This window comes from Pteronotus mesoamericanus, unplaced genomic scaffold, assembly GCF_021234165.1.
Source record: "Pteronotus mesoamericanus isolate MK-2021 breed Mesoamerican mustached bat unplaced genomic scaffold, CSHL_Meso_final scaffold_582, whole genome shotgun sequence".
NCBI lineage: Eukaryota > Metazoa > Chordata > Mammalia > Chiroptera > Mormoopidae > Pteronotus > Pteronotus mesoamericanus.
Window position 1 is genome coordinate 4,613,748 of NW_026555323.1, and position 18,758 is coordinate 4,632,505.

An 18,758-nucleotide genomic window follows, 5' to 3' on the forward strand; every position below is an offset into this window, starting at 1 on the left:
CCCCTGTACCCTTTTCATTTAATTAACCCTCCCCACCAACTTACAGACCAGGCCAGCAGACTGAGCCACGCGTCTGCACCTCTTCCATCCCTGGACACACAGCAGAGACACACAGTGAAGGGAAGGAGCGGTTCGCCTTGGGCAAAGGCAAGACGCCACCTCTTTCTGGGAGACGGGAGTGGATGGGAGTTGCGTGGAAGGAACAGAACAGCAGAGACCAGAGCTGGAACCCAGGAGAAAAGCCGCGTGCTCAAGGGAGTCCAGGATTTGGGGACGGAGGCTGGGAGTGAGGGGTCACCTGAAAATAATGAGACCAGTTGGGGGTTCGTGCAACACGGCTGGCCATGCCCAGCTCTGCCCTTGCAGCTTGACAGGCTGTGTTACCTTCAGACAAATTAGCAGGGGCTTCTGTCCAAGGTCGCGTGACAGACTGTTCAAGGACAATTGGAGCAGGTGTCTGACCTCAGTGCTTCAACACGGCACTCCCCCTCCTGGGTTTGGGGGTAGTCTCCAGCTTCCCACCCAGCTGTCCTATGCGGAAGCCCACCACGCGACACCCTCACCCTCCGATTCAGCTCCCTCGTTTGGCCTCTCTGTGTGCCCCCTGCCCCCAAATGCGTGGTCAACCAGAGAGGATCCGCTCTTTGAAGAAAACCAGAAGCGGGAATGAGAAAGACCAAGAAAAACAAACAGCAAAACTCACCCTGGCAGAAAATTGAGATAATTACAGAATTCCACAGAATTATAGAATTCTCCAGCCAAATCATCAACCAAGCATGCAAGCAAAATAAAGTAATTTTGAGATACAGAAGAACTCAGAAATGTTATTTTCCAGGCAGCCATTCCGGAGATGTTACGTGGGATTTAACAATACAAGGGCGAAGGCGAAGTCAAGACCGGGAAAGGCCAGGGTTGCAGGAAGGGGCGGAGCCAACTGTGAGTCCAGAAAACTTGGAGAGGAAGGCTGTGCCGCTGGTCGGCGCTGCTCCCCTGCAGGCCTCGGTCCAAATTAAAACATGAAGTCAATGGGGACCCTCCAATGGGACGGGGAGAATGAGGCAGTCATTGGAAGGTAGCTGTTAAGTTGAAGAAAGTAAGTGCTTTGCTTCCCAGCCGGAGGCGACGGGGGTGGGGGGTGGGGAGGTGAAAAGACCATCAAAACCTGTCTGAGAAAATCCCAGTTCAAATACAAGAGCAGTAAACTGCACCATGGCAGTGGGGAGGGGGTAGTTACTATCAGGCCGGGGCCGGCTGGATAAGAGGGCATCGCTGTTACGCGTTTGCTGAACACGTATTACGGAATTTTGTGAGATGGTGGCCGCCCCGGGTGGTGAGTGGGTGCGCCTGTTCTCTGCCCGTGACCTCTGCCTTGGGTGCCTCCAGAAGGGCTGGTGTGTCAGGCCTCAGTGTGGCTTCTGGGGGCGCTTTTGCCTTCCCAGACCCACCTTCTGTATAACAAATACTAAAGAATGTATTTGACCACTATGTGGGTATAATGACAAACATAACACACGCTGGATTCTGATCATTTTTTTCTTCTTTTGTTTTTAAAATACATTCATGTATTTTCTTGGGCCTCTGAACGCATCATGGGCCCCCAGCCCCGGGCCTGCCCGGGTCTCCTATGAGGAGAAGTGGGCCCTTTGGGACGTCCTTGTTCAAAGCCCCTTTGAGCCTTAAACATGGAATAACCCGGCTCTCTGGTCATTTAGAAAATCGGCTGCGATGGCATCATCGGATCAGCGGCCAAGGAGGACCGGTGTGGGGTCTGCAGCGGGGACGGCAAGACTTGCCGCGTGGTAAAGGGCGACTTCAGCCACTCTCGGGGGACAGGTGAGCACAAGGCCCCACGGCTGCCTGCCGTAGCCACAGGACAAGCGGTGTGTCCTGTGGTTTCCTTTCTCCTTTGTCCCAAAGACCCCTGGTCGTGTGCCTTCTCTGCACTTCCTGTATAAGGGCTGGTTGACCATAGGGTGACCTGGAGCCTCAGTCTCCTGATTCCTGAAAGGCAGAGAAGGGCTCTGTACCCACCATGATCCAGGCGCTTATGGGCGAAGCCATGCCTGCCCTGCAGCTCCTGGCGACCATTAAGGTGATGTCGCAGCGGCCCCTTCTGACCTCGTAGCCCCTTGGCCGCTGAGTCCCTTCAGATTTTCATTAAAATGAATTAAAATTAAACAGACTTTAAAAGCGAAGCCCGCAGCCCCAGGAGCCGCCACGCACGGGCCCTTGCCACCTGTAGCTGGTGGCCCCCACGTTGGCGAGTGCAGAGAGGACATTGTCACTGTCACGGGAAGTCCTGGGCAATGCTGCTCTGAACGCTCGTGGTTTCAGCTCCTTGTTCTCACTCCTCCGATGTGATGTTCTCTTTGGGCCCCAGTGTGAGACTTTGACCTTGCCCTCTACAGCCGTGCCAGCCGGGGCAGTTAGGAACGAGACCTCTGCTATCAGTAAGGGCTTCCCAATGACCTAAAAATGTATTTTAAAAAGAGACACAGGAACCCTTCCCTGACATTGCACATCGGCCTGAGCTCCGATGCACAAGACTGGCTGCAGCGGCTCCATTCCGTGGACGGCCCGCGGGGCACCGTCATCCCACGCCGGCTCCCAGGGCGCCATGTGGGTCCACCACGCACCTTTGCAGACCTCCGCTGTTTGCGACAGAGCAGCGACCTTATGGGAGAACCCAGAGTGGGGCTGAAAGATCGTCCCCTTTTCCAGCATCTCGTCCAGTCGGTGTGTCTAATCCTGGCACAGGCAGACCCACCCCTCCCGGTCTCCTGGGCATGGCCGTCCCCACCCTGGCTTGCGGCCCCGTGTGCTTTCTCCTAGCTTCTGGGGCACGAAAGCCTTGGCAGACCTTCAGAGAACCATAAGCCCACACTGGCCCCCCTCGCCTGTAAAAGCTGTCACCCTCAGCAGCTGCCAAATGTCACACCTTTGTTTTAACATCGAAAGCTGTTATGTTCCAAATGCTCACGTTTGGGGTCTGTGAGCCCAAGCTCATGCGTCAGAGGTGATTCTGTGTCTTAAAGGTGGGAGTGGTATTCCCTGCCACGTGCATGAACCCCGTGCATGAACCCCTGCCAAACACCACGTGGTCACCGTGGTGTGACGCTCTTCCCTGCACATGCGCAGAGAGATTGGCACATGCCCCCCGCCCCCCGTGTCTCTTCTTCCAGTAACCAGCACGACTACGTTAGAAGCATGCGGTACGCAGAGTTAACACTCTGCTGTCCCTGCGTTGGTCCCAGTCCAGGAAGGGCACTGCCCAGCGAACAGCCGGAGTCCATGTGTGAGGCAGAGGCCGCTCAGCGGGGGTTTTGGGCTCCCCTGAGCCCTAACACACAGAGATGGACTGTCAGTGGGGGCGCGGGCAGGATATTTCAGGCTGAAGGAAGAACCCGGCCCAGAAGGGGCGTCAAGCCCCCGGGGCCTTGTAACATCGTCAAGCCCCCGGGGCCTTGTAACATCTAGGGGCCCCAGGAGGGGCCGGCCAGCCCAGCTAGGAGTGCCGCTTTCATCTCTGCCCAGCTCCAAAGGAGGGCTGTCTTATCGCCCTGAAGGGCGAATATCAAAGAGAAATACCATCCCAGCAAGATAAAAAGCACTCAAACGCAGGCCTTTTGCCCAGTTCTGTGAAATCCTGACCCTGGCCTGAACTCTTCTGGGTCCTTTTACCTCAATACTTGAGCAGGCCCAGACGGGGACAGTGGCCACGCCTCCAGGATGCCATCCTCTATTGTCCTTGAGAGGGCCCGGGGCAGCGCCTGGGGACGTGCGTCCTGAGCGTGGGTTATTTATTATTACCGTCCGGCCCGGTGCCTCCCGACTTTGAGCAGGTAAGCTCCTTGGCCCCTCGTCCACGGGAGGAAATGACTTAAAGCAGCTATCACGCTGCTCAAGCCTCTGGTTGAGTGGAAACAGCTTAGTGTTTTGAATTTAGCATCTTAAAATTCTTGATATGATGCGTTCACGTCATCCATTAAATTGTCACTTTCACATTATTATCTCTAGCACTAGAAAGGTGACCGGTGTCCACAGACACCCAGGACAGACCTGGATTGAGGTCCCCACCGGGAACTCAGCACGGTGACCCAGGAGTTCTGCGCCCCTTTGTGTTTTGTTCTTGAAGAGAACCTTCTTGAACAGTCTCTTCTTAGAAGGGAAGGTGGCAAGTCCCAGCCCATTTGAATGTAGATAGATCTGTATGTCACATATGTGTTCTAGTTGCCTTTAGAGCTCCTGCAACATGCCAGGTATGAGGGTCCCTTGGGGAGATGGACCATTATGAGGACGATGACATGAAATGACACTTTACTTCACCGTGATTAAGAACCGCATTACCAGCTCCTGAAATGTGCATGTAAACCAATTGCAATGTTGTTTCTTTTCCTCAGTCAAGAATAATCTCTGTACCAAGGTGTCCACATGTGTGATGGCAAAGGCTGTTCCCAAGTGCTTCTCATGTAAGATGTGTGGATGTCACGTGTGGTCGCAGCGGTGGAACGCCTGGTGTGGGGCCTCGCCTTGCTCACGCGCCTGAGCGTTTCCTGGGCAGATCGGGGGGATGAGCCGGGCCGCGTGGAGCCACGTGTGAACACGAGGGCCATTTATTGCCTGCATAGAATTGAGGTTGAGGACCGATTGCCGAAAAGAAAAACTAGAGAATAAAACCATTTTTAAAGCTGTAAAAGATCAAGAGGAGCGCCCTGATGGGAGCCCTGGCGGAAACATGTCACCGTGCCAGGGCCACGCCCTTGTCCTCCTCAGCCATACCTGGCACTTTGCCAGGAGATGTGGGACGTGCCAGGGACTTTAGCCGTAGATGGCACTTCCCTGCATCAGGCGGTTCCCAGGTTACCAGGCTGGCTTTTCCGAAGGGCAGAGGGCACTTGTAACACCCTCCTGGTTTTCATGCTGAAGCTCAAGGTCACGGCCTGGCTTTGGCCCATTGGCACCGACCTTACCTTCTGAGAGGCTGGACAAGAGCAGTATTAGCCCATCCTCACGGGCATCCCAAGCAGTGAGCTCTCTAATTAGACCCAGACAACCTTTGGGGAAAACAAAGACAATAATATTCTCATAAAGACCTTTGGTGAAAGGGCAAAGATACAAACTTATACAAAAACCTCCCCAAAGATTTTCTGACTTAATATGAAAAAGATCTTTGATTTTTATACACACACACACACACACACACACACCCCTACATATGTATTTTTTTTTTATACAACCTGGGGGGAAAGTCCAGCCTCAGTTGCCATAGCCAGGGTTTTACCAGAGTTCTGTCATGGCACCTTACCAGCAAAATGGTTTGCTTCCAAACATAGTTAAGGCTACTGAAAACACCAGGGAAAAACGTGGCCCCCAGATCACCTCAAAGCAAGTCTTCCTGGGAAATTCAAACAAAAATCCTTTCACAGGAAAATGTGCTCCTAGCTTGGTAGTGTCCGAGTTCAGAAGAGTGGGGACCAGTTTAAGATCAACGTCACTTTGAAGGTTGTTCTAACGACTGGTTTTGAAGGCAAAAATGGCATGCTCCGCTAGAGCCATGGCGAAGGCGTCGGACTTAGCTCTGCTTCCTCTTGAAACCAAATGGTATCCCTCTCACTGGATTTCTCCTGTGTAATGGCAGAGACTAGAGTGGAATGTTATTCCAAAGATCGAGTCTCATTACCTCACCCAAATCTTGACTCTATCTCATGAATTCTTAGCATAATTCTTCTGTTCAGTTACAGCTCATGCCCAGTCAACATGGTGGCGTCTGGTTTCTGCCCTGGGGACATCTGGTCTGAGGGATGACAAAGCGCTTTTGGACTTGGTGGTGGGACTCTTTCCCTTCCCAGTTGCTCTTTGCACCAGCCTTGGGGTGGCCTTTGGGCTCCCAGTCCGAATAGGGGCCGCAGGAAAGAGGGCAGTGAGTTAGACATGGCGACCGAGGACCTGTCTTTCACATCAGGGGCTTCCTCTGTCATTGGTTCCCTCCATATCATGATTGGAGAAGCTCGCCTTACAGAGAAAGGCTGGCAGAGCCCATGCACAGCCATGATGCCCCGTCCCGTTACTCCAAGGTCAAGTGCGGATGAGCCGAACCCGAGTCTTGCATCTGCCCCGAGCTGTACGCCACTTGTCAACCTCTGCGCCTAAGGGTGCGTGAGAACAGAGAGGAAACCAGTGGCTTTCCAGTGTTGTTCCATGTGCCAAAGTTCAGCTTAAAAACAGGAGTGGCAACCATGTGTTGGTTGCAACTGCACCTTGATGAGGAGCATGGAAAATTAGCTAATCTGGACCTTGGTGGATACCTCTCTTAGCTCAGATTCTGCAGCCTGGTGACGCAAAATACGCGCAGGGACAGAAATGCCCAAGGCGCCGTGGAGGCCGGAAACGGCACATGCGCGGGGCAGTGGTCTTGTCAGAAGGCTGGTCTCTGAGCTCCTGCTGTCATCCCACGGGGACTCAGGGACATTGAAAAGGAACCTCCAATAGATGAGTATGTCCAGAGTGAACCCCAGACTCCCCTGGAGGTGTTGCTCACACAGACTTCCGGCCGTCTCAGTGTGCGGGGCTGCGGTACCACCAACTGGGTAAACCACAGACACTGTCTCTTGGGGGAGACGGAGGTCAGGGTGTCGGCAGGGTCGGTTCCCTCTGAAGGGTCTGCCCCAGGCCTCTCTCCCGGCTTCTGGTGCTTTGCTGGCTGCCTTTGGTGCTCCTCGGCTTGGAGATGCGTCATCCCGATCTCTGCTTCGTGTTCCCGTGGTGTTGTCCCCTGTGTGCTGTGTCTGGACTCCCCCGTTTTATAAGGACAGCTGGCCTACTGGATGAGGGGCCCATCTTATTCCAATATGGCCTTAACCAGTTACATCTGCGGTGACCCTATTTCCGAATAAGGTCACATTCTGAGGACTGGGGGTTAGGACTTCTGCAAATGAATTTGTAGAGGGGCGGGGATACAGTTCAATACCTAAGTCATGGAAACGGCGCTCTATGGAATTTCGGCAGCCAGGAGATTCTGGCCCCCATACAAGAGCATTCCTGTGAGTTGACCCTTGACCTGTCATAGCTGTGCCGGCGCACAGACTCTGAAACCACTACCGGGAGATGAGGGAGAGGGGACTTCGGTGGGAGATGGGGCCAGTTGGGGTTCAACTGTGTTTTTTGTTATTACAGGTTATATCGAAGCGGCGATCATTCCCGCTGGAGCTCGGAGGATCCGCGTGGTAGAGGACAAACCTGCCCACAGCTTTCTGGGTAACGCAAAAATGACTTTGACTGCCCCACACGTACGCCTTAAGCACTGATGTGGACGATCAGGCCGGCTGTTTGGCTCAGTGTCATTCTCCTGGGCCATTTCTTTTAGGTTCATGTCGTAGGTGCGATGATATGAGGAATCAGAGTGGGCCAGCGGGTGCTGTCATATTTGGACAGGGTGTAGTCACCCCCAAGGAGGGGGAGCATGAAGGGCAGGAACCACCAGCTTTGGACAGGAAGGTGCCTGTGAGGGCTTGGAGCAGCGTACAGCCCCCAAAGCAACGCCAGGAGAGCTCAGAGCGACCTGCGCCTGGCCCGCTCGGGCGCACCTCCCAACCCGCAGGGGGCACCTGTAGGCTGTTAGTGGCTCAGGGGGAGGACTCCTTAGCGGGAGAAAGGGCAACAGCCCTACATCTAATGGAAACCCAAAGAGCACCGATTTTCACTAAGCACCGTGTACCCTGCATTCCTAATGTTCACCTCCATTCACTTCCGACCCTGAAGTTTCTCTGTAGAGGAATTGGCTTCCATTCCAGAGCCATGCATAGAGCCTAAGAGGACTTGTTCATTTGAACCCCTTCTTAGCCAATTAGAGCCTCTGAGCGCGTCCGAAGGTCAACTCCCAGCATGCACATCGGCCCCTGAAAAAGCCGTCCTGGCGCGTGAGCACCACGTTGACGTGTGTGTTCTCGCTGCTGCTGCCTGTGCGCTTAGCTCCCCAGGATGGACGTGGTGTGACCCGCGTCCTCCCCCCGAGCCTTACCCCTGTGGTCCTGTCCTGGGTTAGATTTCAAACTGGCAGTGGCTGGTGGCCTACCCAGGTAACCCTCTCTTGAGCTTCCTCATATTCTTACCTCTAAGTCTTTGTTCCAAGGTGCTCTCGGAGGTTTTTTTCTTAAAAGAGGTAAGACAGGATCTCTCTCTGGCTTCATACTGAAGAATGAAATTACTTGGGCCAAAATGGGGACTCACGAAATGCTTTTATCACTGATCTTTTAAGAATTCCTCCTTTGTCCCCATTCCTGCCTTCGTAGGCTACACAAAATGCCCTGAGTCTCCGAGACGGTGTCCGGCTGAGAAAGTCCCTAACGAGACAGACACAGATCAGTCCTCTGCTGGGCAAGTCTACAGTGTCCACTGCCATCCTATCAGCTAAGGGCTGAGAGCCACGTGGAAACTCTGAGATAATGACCCTCACATACCTGCCCTGGGGAAAGGCCGGAGTGGGGACAGGAGCTCCTGTTTCTAGGTGACCGCCCCCGGGCTCACCAGGAAACAGTCCTCTGAGTGTCCCCACTGTGTCCCAGCGGCGCGGCCCCCTCCGCCGCAGCCCTCGCAGCGGCCGCCCACTCCGCCTCCCCGAGGCCAGCGCGTCCACACGGGTCTGCGTCAGCCCCGCGGCTTTGCCTGCCTCCCTGGTGTGGACATCATGCCCGTCTAGCCCGCGTCCTCAGCAGCTGTCCCAGCTGTCCCTCTACAAATAGAACAATGTCTGTGTATGGTTTCTAAAACAAGCGACGGCCTTCGCACTCTCTCAGAGAGCCCGCCCCCTCCCCTCCTGCCCACCTAAGGAAATTGGTCCGCTTTGCCAGCATTGGCTTCGGAAGCCCTGTCCCCTCGCGTCACCCCCGAAAGTCACCTTTTTCAGCTGGCTGATTGGCCCGCCCCGACCTGCAAATGATGCTTCTGCTCCCCAGAGACAGTGGGCCTCCAAGGGAGGCTGGCATTCCCTCGGACCCTTATCTTATTCTTAAAAAAAAAAATCATAACCCCAGTATCCCAGGAGCTACTGGCTCCTCGGCTCTCCCCTAAAGCACCAGCAGGCGCCCCTGCAAGTTAGTCCCTGGGCTTCCAGTCCTGGCTTCGGAGACTCCCCAGCACGTTCCTCCCCTGACCCCAGCCCCGGGTGTCTGGCAAAAGGGGAGCATGACCTCCACCTCTCTGTGGCAGCGCAAGAAGGACAGAAGGCTGTCGGAGTCCTTCGACTGCTCAACTTGTAACTCCGACATGAAATGAGCTTTTCAGCTGGAACCCACGTTGGGGCCAACGGAGAACCAGAGCGCGGCTGCTGCCCAGGGGAGCTGTCTGTGCCGACGGTCCAGGAGCCTGAGGGCCACACAGGCGCTCACGCTGATGACAGTCGCTTGCAGTCACTGAGCCCTGCCGGCTCTGCTTTGCACACCTGACTCCAGTTCCCCAACATGTACTGCTGTGCCTATTTTTCCAAGGGGGAGCTGGGACTCCCGGGGTTCGGTAGCGCCCCCAAGCCCCTCGTCTCATCTGGGTCGGCTGTAATTCATGGAACCTCCCAGACTCGCTCTGACGTGCTCCGTCGTAGCCAGAGATGCACAGACGGGGACAGTCTTTCATCTGAGAACACGTGTTCGACCTGCCTGTTGCTACTGCTTCCTGTACGGACTGTGGAGGGGCACGCCTGTCCATGGAGGAGGTGGTCCAATGCCTCAGGACGACTTCTCAGCTTCCCAGAAGCACAGGGCTTCCATGGCGGGGGGAGGAGCCTGCCTGGGTCCCCTTGTCTTACTCGCTAGTCGCAGTCCCAGTCCTTCAGGGCCTGGTGTGTCGCACCAGGGCAAACCCGGAGGCGGTCCACGCTTGTCAAGTGTCTCCAGTTAGTTCCAGCAAGCCTCGTTTCCACGCAGGGCCGGGTGCTTTTGAGTTACGCTCCCATTTGCCGGGAGCAGTTCCTGAAGAATTTCACCCCACCTACCTCCAGCCCACACCGCCTGGCTTTCTGCTCGAAACCACCTGGAACAGGAAATGCCTCTGCAGTTCGCCTCCCCAGCTAGGGACCGAGCTGGCAGGGCTCCGAGGGGAAATGAAGGAGCGGGCGCGGCGCCAGGCGGGTTGAGTGTGGGTCAGGTCTTCCAGTGGAATACGAGATGGGGAGACAAAAAGGGCCCGCTTCTGCGCAGCGCCGTGCGGGGGGAGGCTCGGCGGACGGGTCGGCCCTCCCGCGTGGCCTCCGACCAGCTCTCACGCGGAGTGTGCGCCCCCATCGCGGGGAGCCCCTGCCTTGCTCCCCAGGATGGCTCACAGTCTTCCCCTGCCGTGCCCGGAAGTCCAGGGATAACGTGTAATATCCACAGGGAGAACAAAAAGCCCGGGATGGAAACACGCTGGTCATGGGCCCTCACGTTCCGGGCCCACTGAGGAGGTTTGTCTGCCGTCGTCGCCAGGACAAGGGACAGCAGGTACCCACCCTCGTCTCTGGGGAAGCCTCACTCGCCATTGAGAGCCTTCTCACGGCTCCTAGGCATGCTACACAGAAGCAAGCACTGCTACGTTTCAGACCGTAGTGGGGAACATCCGGCCTCTGACCCAGGCAGAGCCAGAAGGTGAAGGTGTCCTCCCCAGCCCGTCAGAGCTTCAGGCGTCGCAGATGGAATCGAGTTCCCCCGGGATCCCCTTTGCTCTTAACCCACAGTCGGCCTGCTCAGTCAAGCGCTTGTCATTCTCTTACTCGTCCCCGTTGCCTTTCTAGGCCTGCAAATCGCCCTTGCACATACACACTAATCTCAGAGTGCTTGCGAAGGGAAGTTGCGTGTGCCCACTGGTGCCCAGATTGAGAGGGATGGGAACTTGGGGGGCCCAAACTGGTTTAATGTGGAGGGCATTCTCTAGGAAAAGAGCTCAGTGGCGTGGAGAGGGCCCTGGAAAGGCGGGGCCTTGGGAGGACCCGTGGCCCGCGATGGGCCCGAAGCCCGTTCCTCACCGCACTCGCCCGGGGGTGAGCCGACCTGGAGGTGATGCGCATTCTCGCTGTCTGGGGCTGACGTGGCCCCACAGGGGGGTTTCTCACTGGACTCCCCGCTGAATCTTTGTGTCCACTGCGAAGCACGATCTTGATGTGTCCGCGAAATCTCTGAGGCTGAAGGCACGCCCTCTTGAAGGACCGTCAGGCATTAATTCCGACTTCAGCGGGGAGTTCTGATTTCTCGGCCTGGGCCACTGCAGCCTGCAGAGTTTGGATCTTGCCGAGTAAATACTCTCACCAAAGTCCTTGGCTTGAAGCAATCACCATGCTTCTTAGAGCCGCTGGGCTTTTAACTGACTCCGGAGTTTCTTCCCCCTGCAAAATGTATGAAGGATTGTCAGTGCAATCAAACGATCCTGAGAAAGGGGCGCCGGCCCTCAGATGGGGGGCCGAGGGGCAGTTGACAGAGCTGCGTTGGCAGAGCCTGGAAGCTTGCAGCCTCTGTGGACGTGGCCAGAAGCAGGGCCTGGACGCGCGAAGCATATTCATTCTGAGGCCACGAGAGCTTCTCCCCGCTGCACACCTTCCCCCCAGCGCGGGATTTCAGCAACCCAGCAGCTCCAGACCAGGACCTCGAAGCAAAGCCGGGCGCCGTCGGAACTCGGGGGAATGTCATAAATCTAGGCTTCCGCCCCTGGAGAGCTCGTCACCAGCGCTCCACTGTCTGGCCTTGTTCTGGGATAGCCGGCTGGCCACAGCCTGCCTCTCTCACTTCCCCCGCCTTCTTCCCGGCCACACTCACTCCTCCATGGTGCCCCCAACGCCCCCTGCAGACCTGCCCCTGGAAGGTAACTAAGGAGACCTCCAAAAACCCACTGGTGAGCACTCAGATAAAAGGAACTATGGCCTGCATGGAAAACCCAATTTTTGCTTATGGCCAGTCAGCATCACATTGATTCTGTCTCTTCCGACACGGTTTGTTGAAAGCACAGTAAGCGGACAATGTGCAAATGTGAGGCCCATGGAGCTGGTGTGTGGGAGCCTCCGCCACACTGGGCCCACCGCATCTGTGGGTTTCCCAGACTCTAATATTTAATAGACTAATGCTTATTTCTTTTTTAAAAAATTACCTTATTTTCCAAGTACAGTCGGCATTCAACATTCTATTAGTTTCAGGTGTACAACACAGCAATGGGACCTTTATGTACCTTACAAAGTGACCCCCCCCCCCCCGATCAGTCTAGCGCCCACCTGACACATGGTTATTACAATATTATTGACCCTCTGTGCTGTACTTCACATCCCTGTGACTGATTTTATAAATGGCAACTTTTACTTCTTGAGAATAACCCTTATTTCTTGAAGGAACATCCAGTTGATTAACGTAGGCATCTCGAATCCATAAGAGATATTGGAGTTAGGCCACTTCCTTAAATAGAAGCCCCCGGGAGGTAACTGTAAAACGAATCCATGACTTTTGCTAAAACCACAAAACCCGTTTGGTAGCCTTGGACCCACTAAAATAGAATTCGTTCGTAGGGCAGAGAGCTCTCTAAGTTCAGTGAAAGGGACTAGACCCGCTGCCCCTCCCTCCCTGGACCCTCGCTGGGGGTTGATATTGGAGCCAGGCGGCTGAGATGGGTTCACAGCAGCTGTCCTTGGGTCCTTTGGGTCTTAAGTCATTCGGGCTTCTGCTCTCAGTACCCAGAAAGCTCACCTTCTCCCCCTTCTTGTCCCCCCAAGGAGAGGGAGGCCTCTGACCCCGACTCAGCGCCCCCAGATTCCCTGCAAGACAAACTGTGTCCTCTTGATGCCGTGGTATTGCGTTTTCTCTCTAGCTCTCAAGGACTCCAGCAAGAGGTCCATCAACAGCGACTGGAAGATAGAGCTGCCCGGCGAGTTCCAGATCGCAGGCACGACCGTGCGCTACGTGCGCAGGGGCCTGTGGGAGAAGATTTCTGCCAAGGGACCAACCAAAATACCGCTGCACTTGATGGTAACTTGCTGTGCTTTTGCGTTTGTCTTGAGGCCGGGAGCTTTGAGGGGTCCCCACCCTTCCCTGGTGACTTCTCCTCTGGGGCCTCGGGTGGCGGGAAGAGGCGCCTGGTTTCTGGGGGTTGAACGGGCCACCTGCAGCCCAAGCCTCTCCCCTGATCTCTCCGTCTCTCATCCCTTGGCGGCTCGCAGCCTCGCCCGGGCTCCACCCTGGCAGGGCTCCAGTCTGCTCTCATCAGGCACCACCTCCAGGGAGGAACCGCCTGGCCACGTGGCAGCCGGGGAGACTGGGCCTCGTGAGGAGACGAGCCCCACTCGGAGGCCGTGTTGGCATATCAGACGGCACAGATCCGCCCCCACAGCGCGTCTCTTCGCGTTGGAAATTACCTGTTGGAAATGAGCTGTTGACTCCGTTTCCTTCCAGACCCACATCACTCAGAGTTTCCAGACTCAGCCTGCAGCAGGCATTCGGGGGCTGGGAGGGAGAACCAGGTTCTAGGGAAATACTTACACGCCGGGTGGTCTCGAGAAACCTGTGTAGGCAGGTGAGGCCTGGGCGCCCGGCCTGACTGACAGGGAGGACCCGGGCCGGCCACGGACACGTCAGCCTGTGCATCTCTTTAAGAATAGCGCCGATCTCCGGGGAGAGGCATGCTGCCGTGTGCTCCTCAGGGTCCGGGCGTCCTCCCGCCGATCTCTGAGAGCTCACAGCGAGGGGTCCCAGGTCTCCCTCCGAAGAACCAGCTTTGCAGCAGCTCGCGCATCTCTGATGAAAGCACAGTTTGTCCTCAGTCTCTGCCTGGAAGTCCTTTCCCCCATTGATTTGTGGCCCCTGGCAACCTGCAGCCATTGGAGGTTTGGTGACACCCAGAGGATCCCCTGGCCACCTCTCAGGGCCACCCAATGCAGCGTCACCCGCGATGGGGACAAAGCCAGGCGGCTTCCATGCACGACATAAACTGGAAGTCAGTCCTTGCAGCCCACAGCCCACCTAATCCGCAGGTAGAGCCTTGCAAGGTGGTTCCCAGGACCCAAGGACCTGTACCCAAGCCATGTCTCTGTGATGGGACTGTGTCCTGGTCAGTCACTAGAGCCAGCTCTCTGCTCCTGATTTAAAAGCGGTATATGCAGAGGGGCTAACAGAGGAAGCAAAGGACAAGAGGAGACCCATACCAAGACGTCGCCGGGTAGCCCCTGCATTCGCTTTCTCTAGCAGACGCCAAGACAGGTCTATTTCCCATCTTTTCTAGAAGCCCTCACGCACCAAGCAGATCGCCAGCCCATTAAAGCAGGCACAGGGTCTGCAGGACCCTGGTAAACAAAACTCAGAGGAAGCTGCCGCTGCACCGGGCCGAGTCCCTGCCCTCTTTAATGTCAGTTGTTTTTCTGTCTTGAAATATAATTGTTACTTCAAGGTTTTACACTGAGAAAGGAGAGGCACCCCTCAGGCTGTAAACAGAAGTCATGGTCCCCAGACTGGGCGGCGCGCGGCGCTCTGCAAGGCCCAGCGCACCCAGGGAGGCACGGGGACTTGCGTCGGAAACCAGCCGTGCAGATGCACACAGATTCTCCACGGCTGCAGCACCGCGTGAAATGGGTTTCATAGGGATTCTCCATTCACCAGTCTTATTCCCATACTGAGATAATAAAGATCTCTTTTAAGGAGGTTTTTTTTTTAAACAAAACAAAACTGGAGGCCTATTTCCAAATGCATTGCTGCAAGTCTGTTTCTCGGAGAAGTGGGTGTTTCTGCACTTCGGGCGGCGCTCAGCGCGCCCCCTGTCCCCTGCCCCCCACTCAAGCCCCCGGAGGGCGGGGAGACCCCCGGGAGGGAAGACGGCTCCTGCCCCTGTCACTTCCCACCTGGCCTTCCCCACGTCGAGGCAGGTGCACCCTGCGCCGTTGGCTCCTGCGGGCCCTTCTCCCGGGCCTCCCGGCCTGGAAGTGGACTTGCTGGCTGCTTAGTCCCAGGATGACCCACCCATTCGAAGCCGAGCCTGAGGACCCGTCCCTCACAGCCAGGCTTCCACACAGGGGCTTGCTCTGCACCCTTCATTTGCACCATTTGCATACAGGTCAAGCCAGGAGAGCATCTCTGGCCTCGTAGCACTTGTCACACACATCACCAGGCAAGGTGGGGGCTGCTCCGTCGGCTCACTCACCGGGGTGGCAGACCCCACTGTCCCCACGCTGCAAGGTGGCAGCTCCCCACCTTGGCCCCGCAGCTGTAAGCCCCGAGCCAGGCCTCGGCCGCCTGCGGGCTCCTCATCCTCCTTGCCGCTTTACATGGGGAAGGCTCCTGTCTCCTTGCACTTTGAAGGTTCCCCCGTGGTAGGCTGTGTTTGCCTTCTAACCTGCCTTACGCACAGCGATAATGTTCATTTTCAAAGACGTAGAACAACCCTCCTTGCTCAGAAGATGCCCTTTTAGGTAAAAGCAGTCTATTTGTGTCTTCCTTGCCGGCAGGAGCAGCTTCATGAGTGAGGTTGGGGAAAGGGATGCTTTTCTCTCCGTGGGATGTGCCGCTGGAACCCACAAACTTGCTCATCCCCAAATTCCCCATCAGCATCGGCCCTCCCTCTGGTAGGAAGGAGCAGAACTCTGCTGGGGGTTTACATGCACTCCGCCCGGTGGACCCCGGCGCTGAAGTAAAGCAGCACCCCACGGTTGGGCCCACGGTGAAGCCCAGTACCCGCTGGCAGGCAGGCCGCGCAGCGCGTGCGCCTGGCATAGGCAGCAACCCGGGGCTTCCTCAGGATTTCACAGCGGCCTTTCCTCTTGCTGCCTATCCAGGTGTTGTTATTCCATGACCAGAACTATGGAATTCATTACGAATACACCATTCCTGTCAACTACACTGCTGAAAATCAAAGTGAGCCGGAAAGACCCCAGGACTCTCTGTTCATCTGGACGCACAGCGGCTGGGAAGGGTGCAGCGTGCAGTGCGGGGGAGGTGAGTGGCGGGCTCGCGGGCTCGCGGGCTCGCGGGGGTGGGGTTTTGCTGGAGGAAGGAGACGTGACCTCAGGGTGCTCTGGGGCCAGTGCACGGAGCATGGGACAGGCTGGCCAGCTAACCAGTGTTTCCATGGGAACTGAACCACGTCCTACTGCAGAGCTCTATGGATAACGCTTAGACAGAGTCTCCTACACATGGGAGCCGTCCCACACAGCTACCCTGCCTGCCGCACGGGGCCCTCCCACGCCGACCTGTGAGTCGGGGTTTGGCCAAAGTCCCGCCGCATCACAGATGCGGCGAGGGACCCTGCTGCCCCTGGGTGGAGGGGCACTGAAGAGGTCTCTGCTCCCCAGCACCCTTTCCTCTTTGCCACAGTGACCCCACTCCAGGATACAATGGGAAGAGAAAGCCCTACGAGTCCAGGGACCCATTCAGGGCATGAGCCCTGGCCTCACGATTTGCTGCCGTTGGTCAGCAGATGACTTCCCTCCCTCTAACTGCATTTCCTGGGCAGTCAGCCCTTTGTTGCTCCTTAGTACAATGTACTTTGTCACCCTGCTGGACGGGACGCACAGTGGGGTCACGGGAGGTGGGACACAGATTTTGATGGGCACAGTTCAGACGGAAGGTCGGCCCGGACTCTGGAATGCCAACCCTGAGAGTGGGAAGGCAGGGTGACGCTGAACGTGGCCCGCTGTACCCAGCCTCCGGGGTGACGTCAGCCCCATTGTTTTTTAATCCTCCCCAGGGACATTTTTTTCATTGCTTTTTAGAGAGAGGGGAAGGCAGAGAGAGAGAAACATTGATGCGAGAGAGAAGCTTCAACTGGTAGACTTTAAACATCAAATGAACCGATAAAGAGATTGGTACTTGTTGGTAGAAACCGAAGACCCAGAGGAGAACCTGGGCCTCTGTGAGTCCCTGGCTACCCAAGGACACAGCCGATGGGAGGGGCTGCCTCTTTCTGATCCTAGTCTAGACTTTTTCTCCTGCCCCTGTGCCCTTACCACGCCTTACGCATTCTCATCACTAAGCCTCAGCGCGCCTTCTCGGGCCACGTGACCAGCTGCTCAGAAGGTGCACCCGAACGCTCCTTCAGAAGCGTGAGTGAATGCCCTTTTGAGGCGCGGGCCGCCGCAGCCTCTCAGCTTCCTGGGGTTTGGTTTCCAGGGGAACGCAGGACCATCGTGTCCTGCACGCGGATTGTGAACAAGACCACGACGCTGGTGAACGACAGCGACTGCCCCCCAGCGAGCCGTCCAGAGCCCCAGGTCCGGAGGTGCAACTCACACCCATGCCAGTCACGGTAAGGGGCTGGGCTCTCACCCGGGGACCCTCCGGAGTGGGGGCAGCAACGCCCATGCGTGGGGGGCGGGGCACGCAGCCACGACCACGGTACCGCTCCGCGCCACCTCGCCTCCTTGGCGCCAAGGGATTTGTGCTCGCACGAAGCACCGAATTCCCGCCTGCCGAGCCAGGATTCCGATGGAAATGCACGCTTCTTGCCCGACGTGTCTGCTAGGAGGCCGTTCAGGACATCTCGCCGAGAAAAAAATAGCCATCGCCATCCACGGTCAACGGGCGCGTGTGAGAGGGAAATCGGTGTGAGCGCGTGAGAGCGCGCCCGGGGGCGAGTGCGCGCAGGTCAGCGTGTGTGGCGCGCCCAGCTCGGTAGCTGGAATGAACGCCAGTGAGTACAGAACTTGGGTCTCGTGGCTCGGGATCCGTCAGGCCGTCTGTTCCCAGCGCCGGCGTTCAGCCTTGTGGCGCGCGTGCTCTGGCACGGATTGCCTCGGGCAGCCCGCAGAGGGGAGCTGTGTGAGACGTGGTCATCGGTCGGGGGCCTTCTTTGCAGTCACATGTAGGCAGGACTTTGCATAGGTCTGTGACTCTGTCCTGTTGTGTAGCATCACCCTGGCCTCCCGTTCTGCTTGGTTTTGGCTTTGTGCTTCTGTGACTCAGATGGAGGTATGTTTGCCTTTTGTAAAGAGACCGGACTTTTGACATGGCCATTTTGGAGGGTTTTTTTGTTTTGGGGGGTTTTTGTTTTAGCTCAACTTCTGCCTGGTACCAAAGTTTCACACAATGTTTGGTTTTTGCACCAATCCCCCCGGGCTTTGTTAAACTTGTAAAATGGGTGTGATGGGGAAGGAAGGAAGGAAGGAGAGGAGAGGAGGAAGGTGAGGTTTGTTGTATTGATCTGACATGTTCCTCAGCAAATTGAGAATAAAACTCTACCCGAGTGCTGAAGGGCACAAGGAACAGCTCATTTTGGGGGGGTTTTCTGAGCATGTTGGGTATGACAGCCACCTCACACCAGTCAGTCAGTCACAAAGGATTTGCCGCTGTGAAGACTGAAAGATCTGTTAGGCCGCTGTCTCTTCTCTTGAAAGCAGTGACAGCCTGGCTCTCGGACATGGTGAGAAAGTAGGCCAAGCGACTCTAGGAAAGGAGAGGTCAGCATGGGTTCAAGGGCATGACTGAGAGAGAGATCACAGGAATTGATTCAGGTATCATATTTTAGCCCTGCCAGGTGTGGCTCAGTGGGTGGGGCACCGTTCTACAGAGCGGGAGGTCACTGGTTTGATTCCCAGTCAGGGCACATGCCTGGGCTGCGGGTACAGTCCCACCGCAGAGTGGAGATGAAAAAAAACATCTGCGGACCTGAAGACAGACGAAGAGAAATTATCCAGTCTGGAAAATGGGAAGAAGAGATTGCTGACAATGAGAGAGGCTTGGTGACCTGTGGGTCACTACCAACCATTCTAACATAAGTGTCATTGGAGCCACAGAGGAAGAGAAAGTAGATGGAACAGAAAGTGATCATTGAAGAAACAA

The 18,758-nt window shown here is 56.2% G+C and overlaps 1 protein-coding gene across 1 annotated transcript in view; it reads left to right on the plus strand.

The window, feature by feature from the left end:
• ADAMTS17 (ADAM metallopeptidase with thrombospondin type 1 motif 17) overlaps positions 1 to 18,758 on the plus strand; it is a 190,227-nt gene that overhangs the window by 136,505 nt on the left and 34,964 nt on the right. Inside the window, exons 15-19 of the mRNA XM_054561974.1 lie at positions 1,713 to 1,833; positions 7,174 to 7,254; positions 12,808 to 12,965; positions 15,758 to 15,917; positions 17,091 to 17,226. Coding sequence (XP_054417949.1) covers positions 1,713 to 1,833; positions 7,174 to 7,254; positions 12,808 to 12,965; positions 15,758 to 15,917; positions 17,091 to 17,226 — 656 coding nt within the window. The remainder of the gene's footprint in view (positions 1 to 1,712; positions 1,834 to 7,173; positions 7,255 to 12,807; positions 12,966 to 15,757; positions 15,918 to 17,090; positions 17,227 to 18,758) is intronic.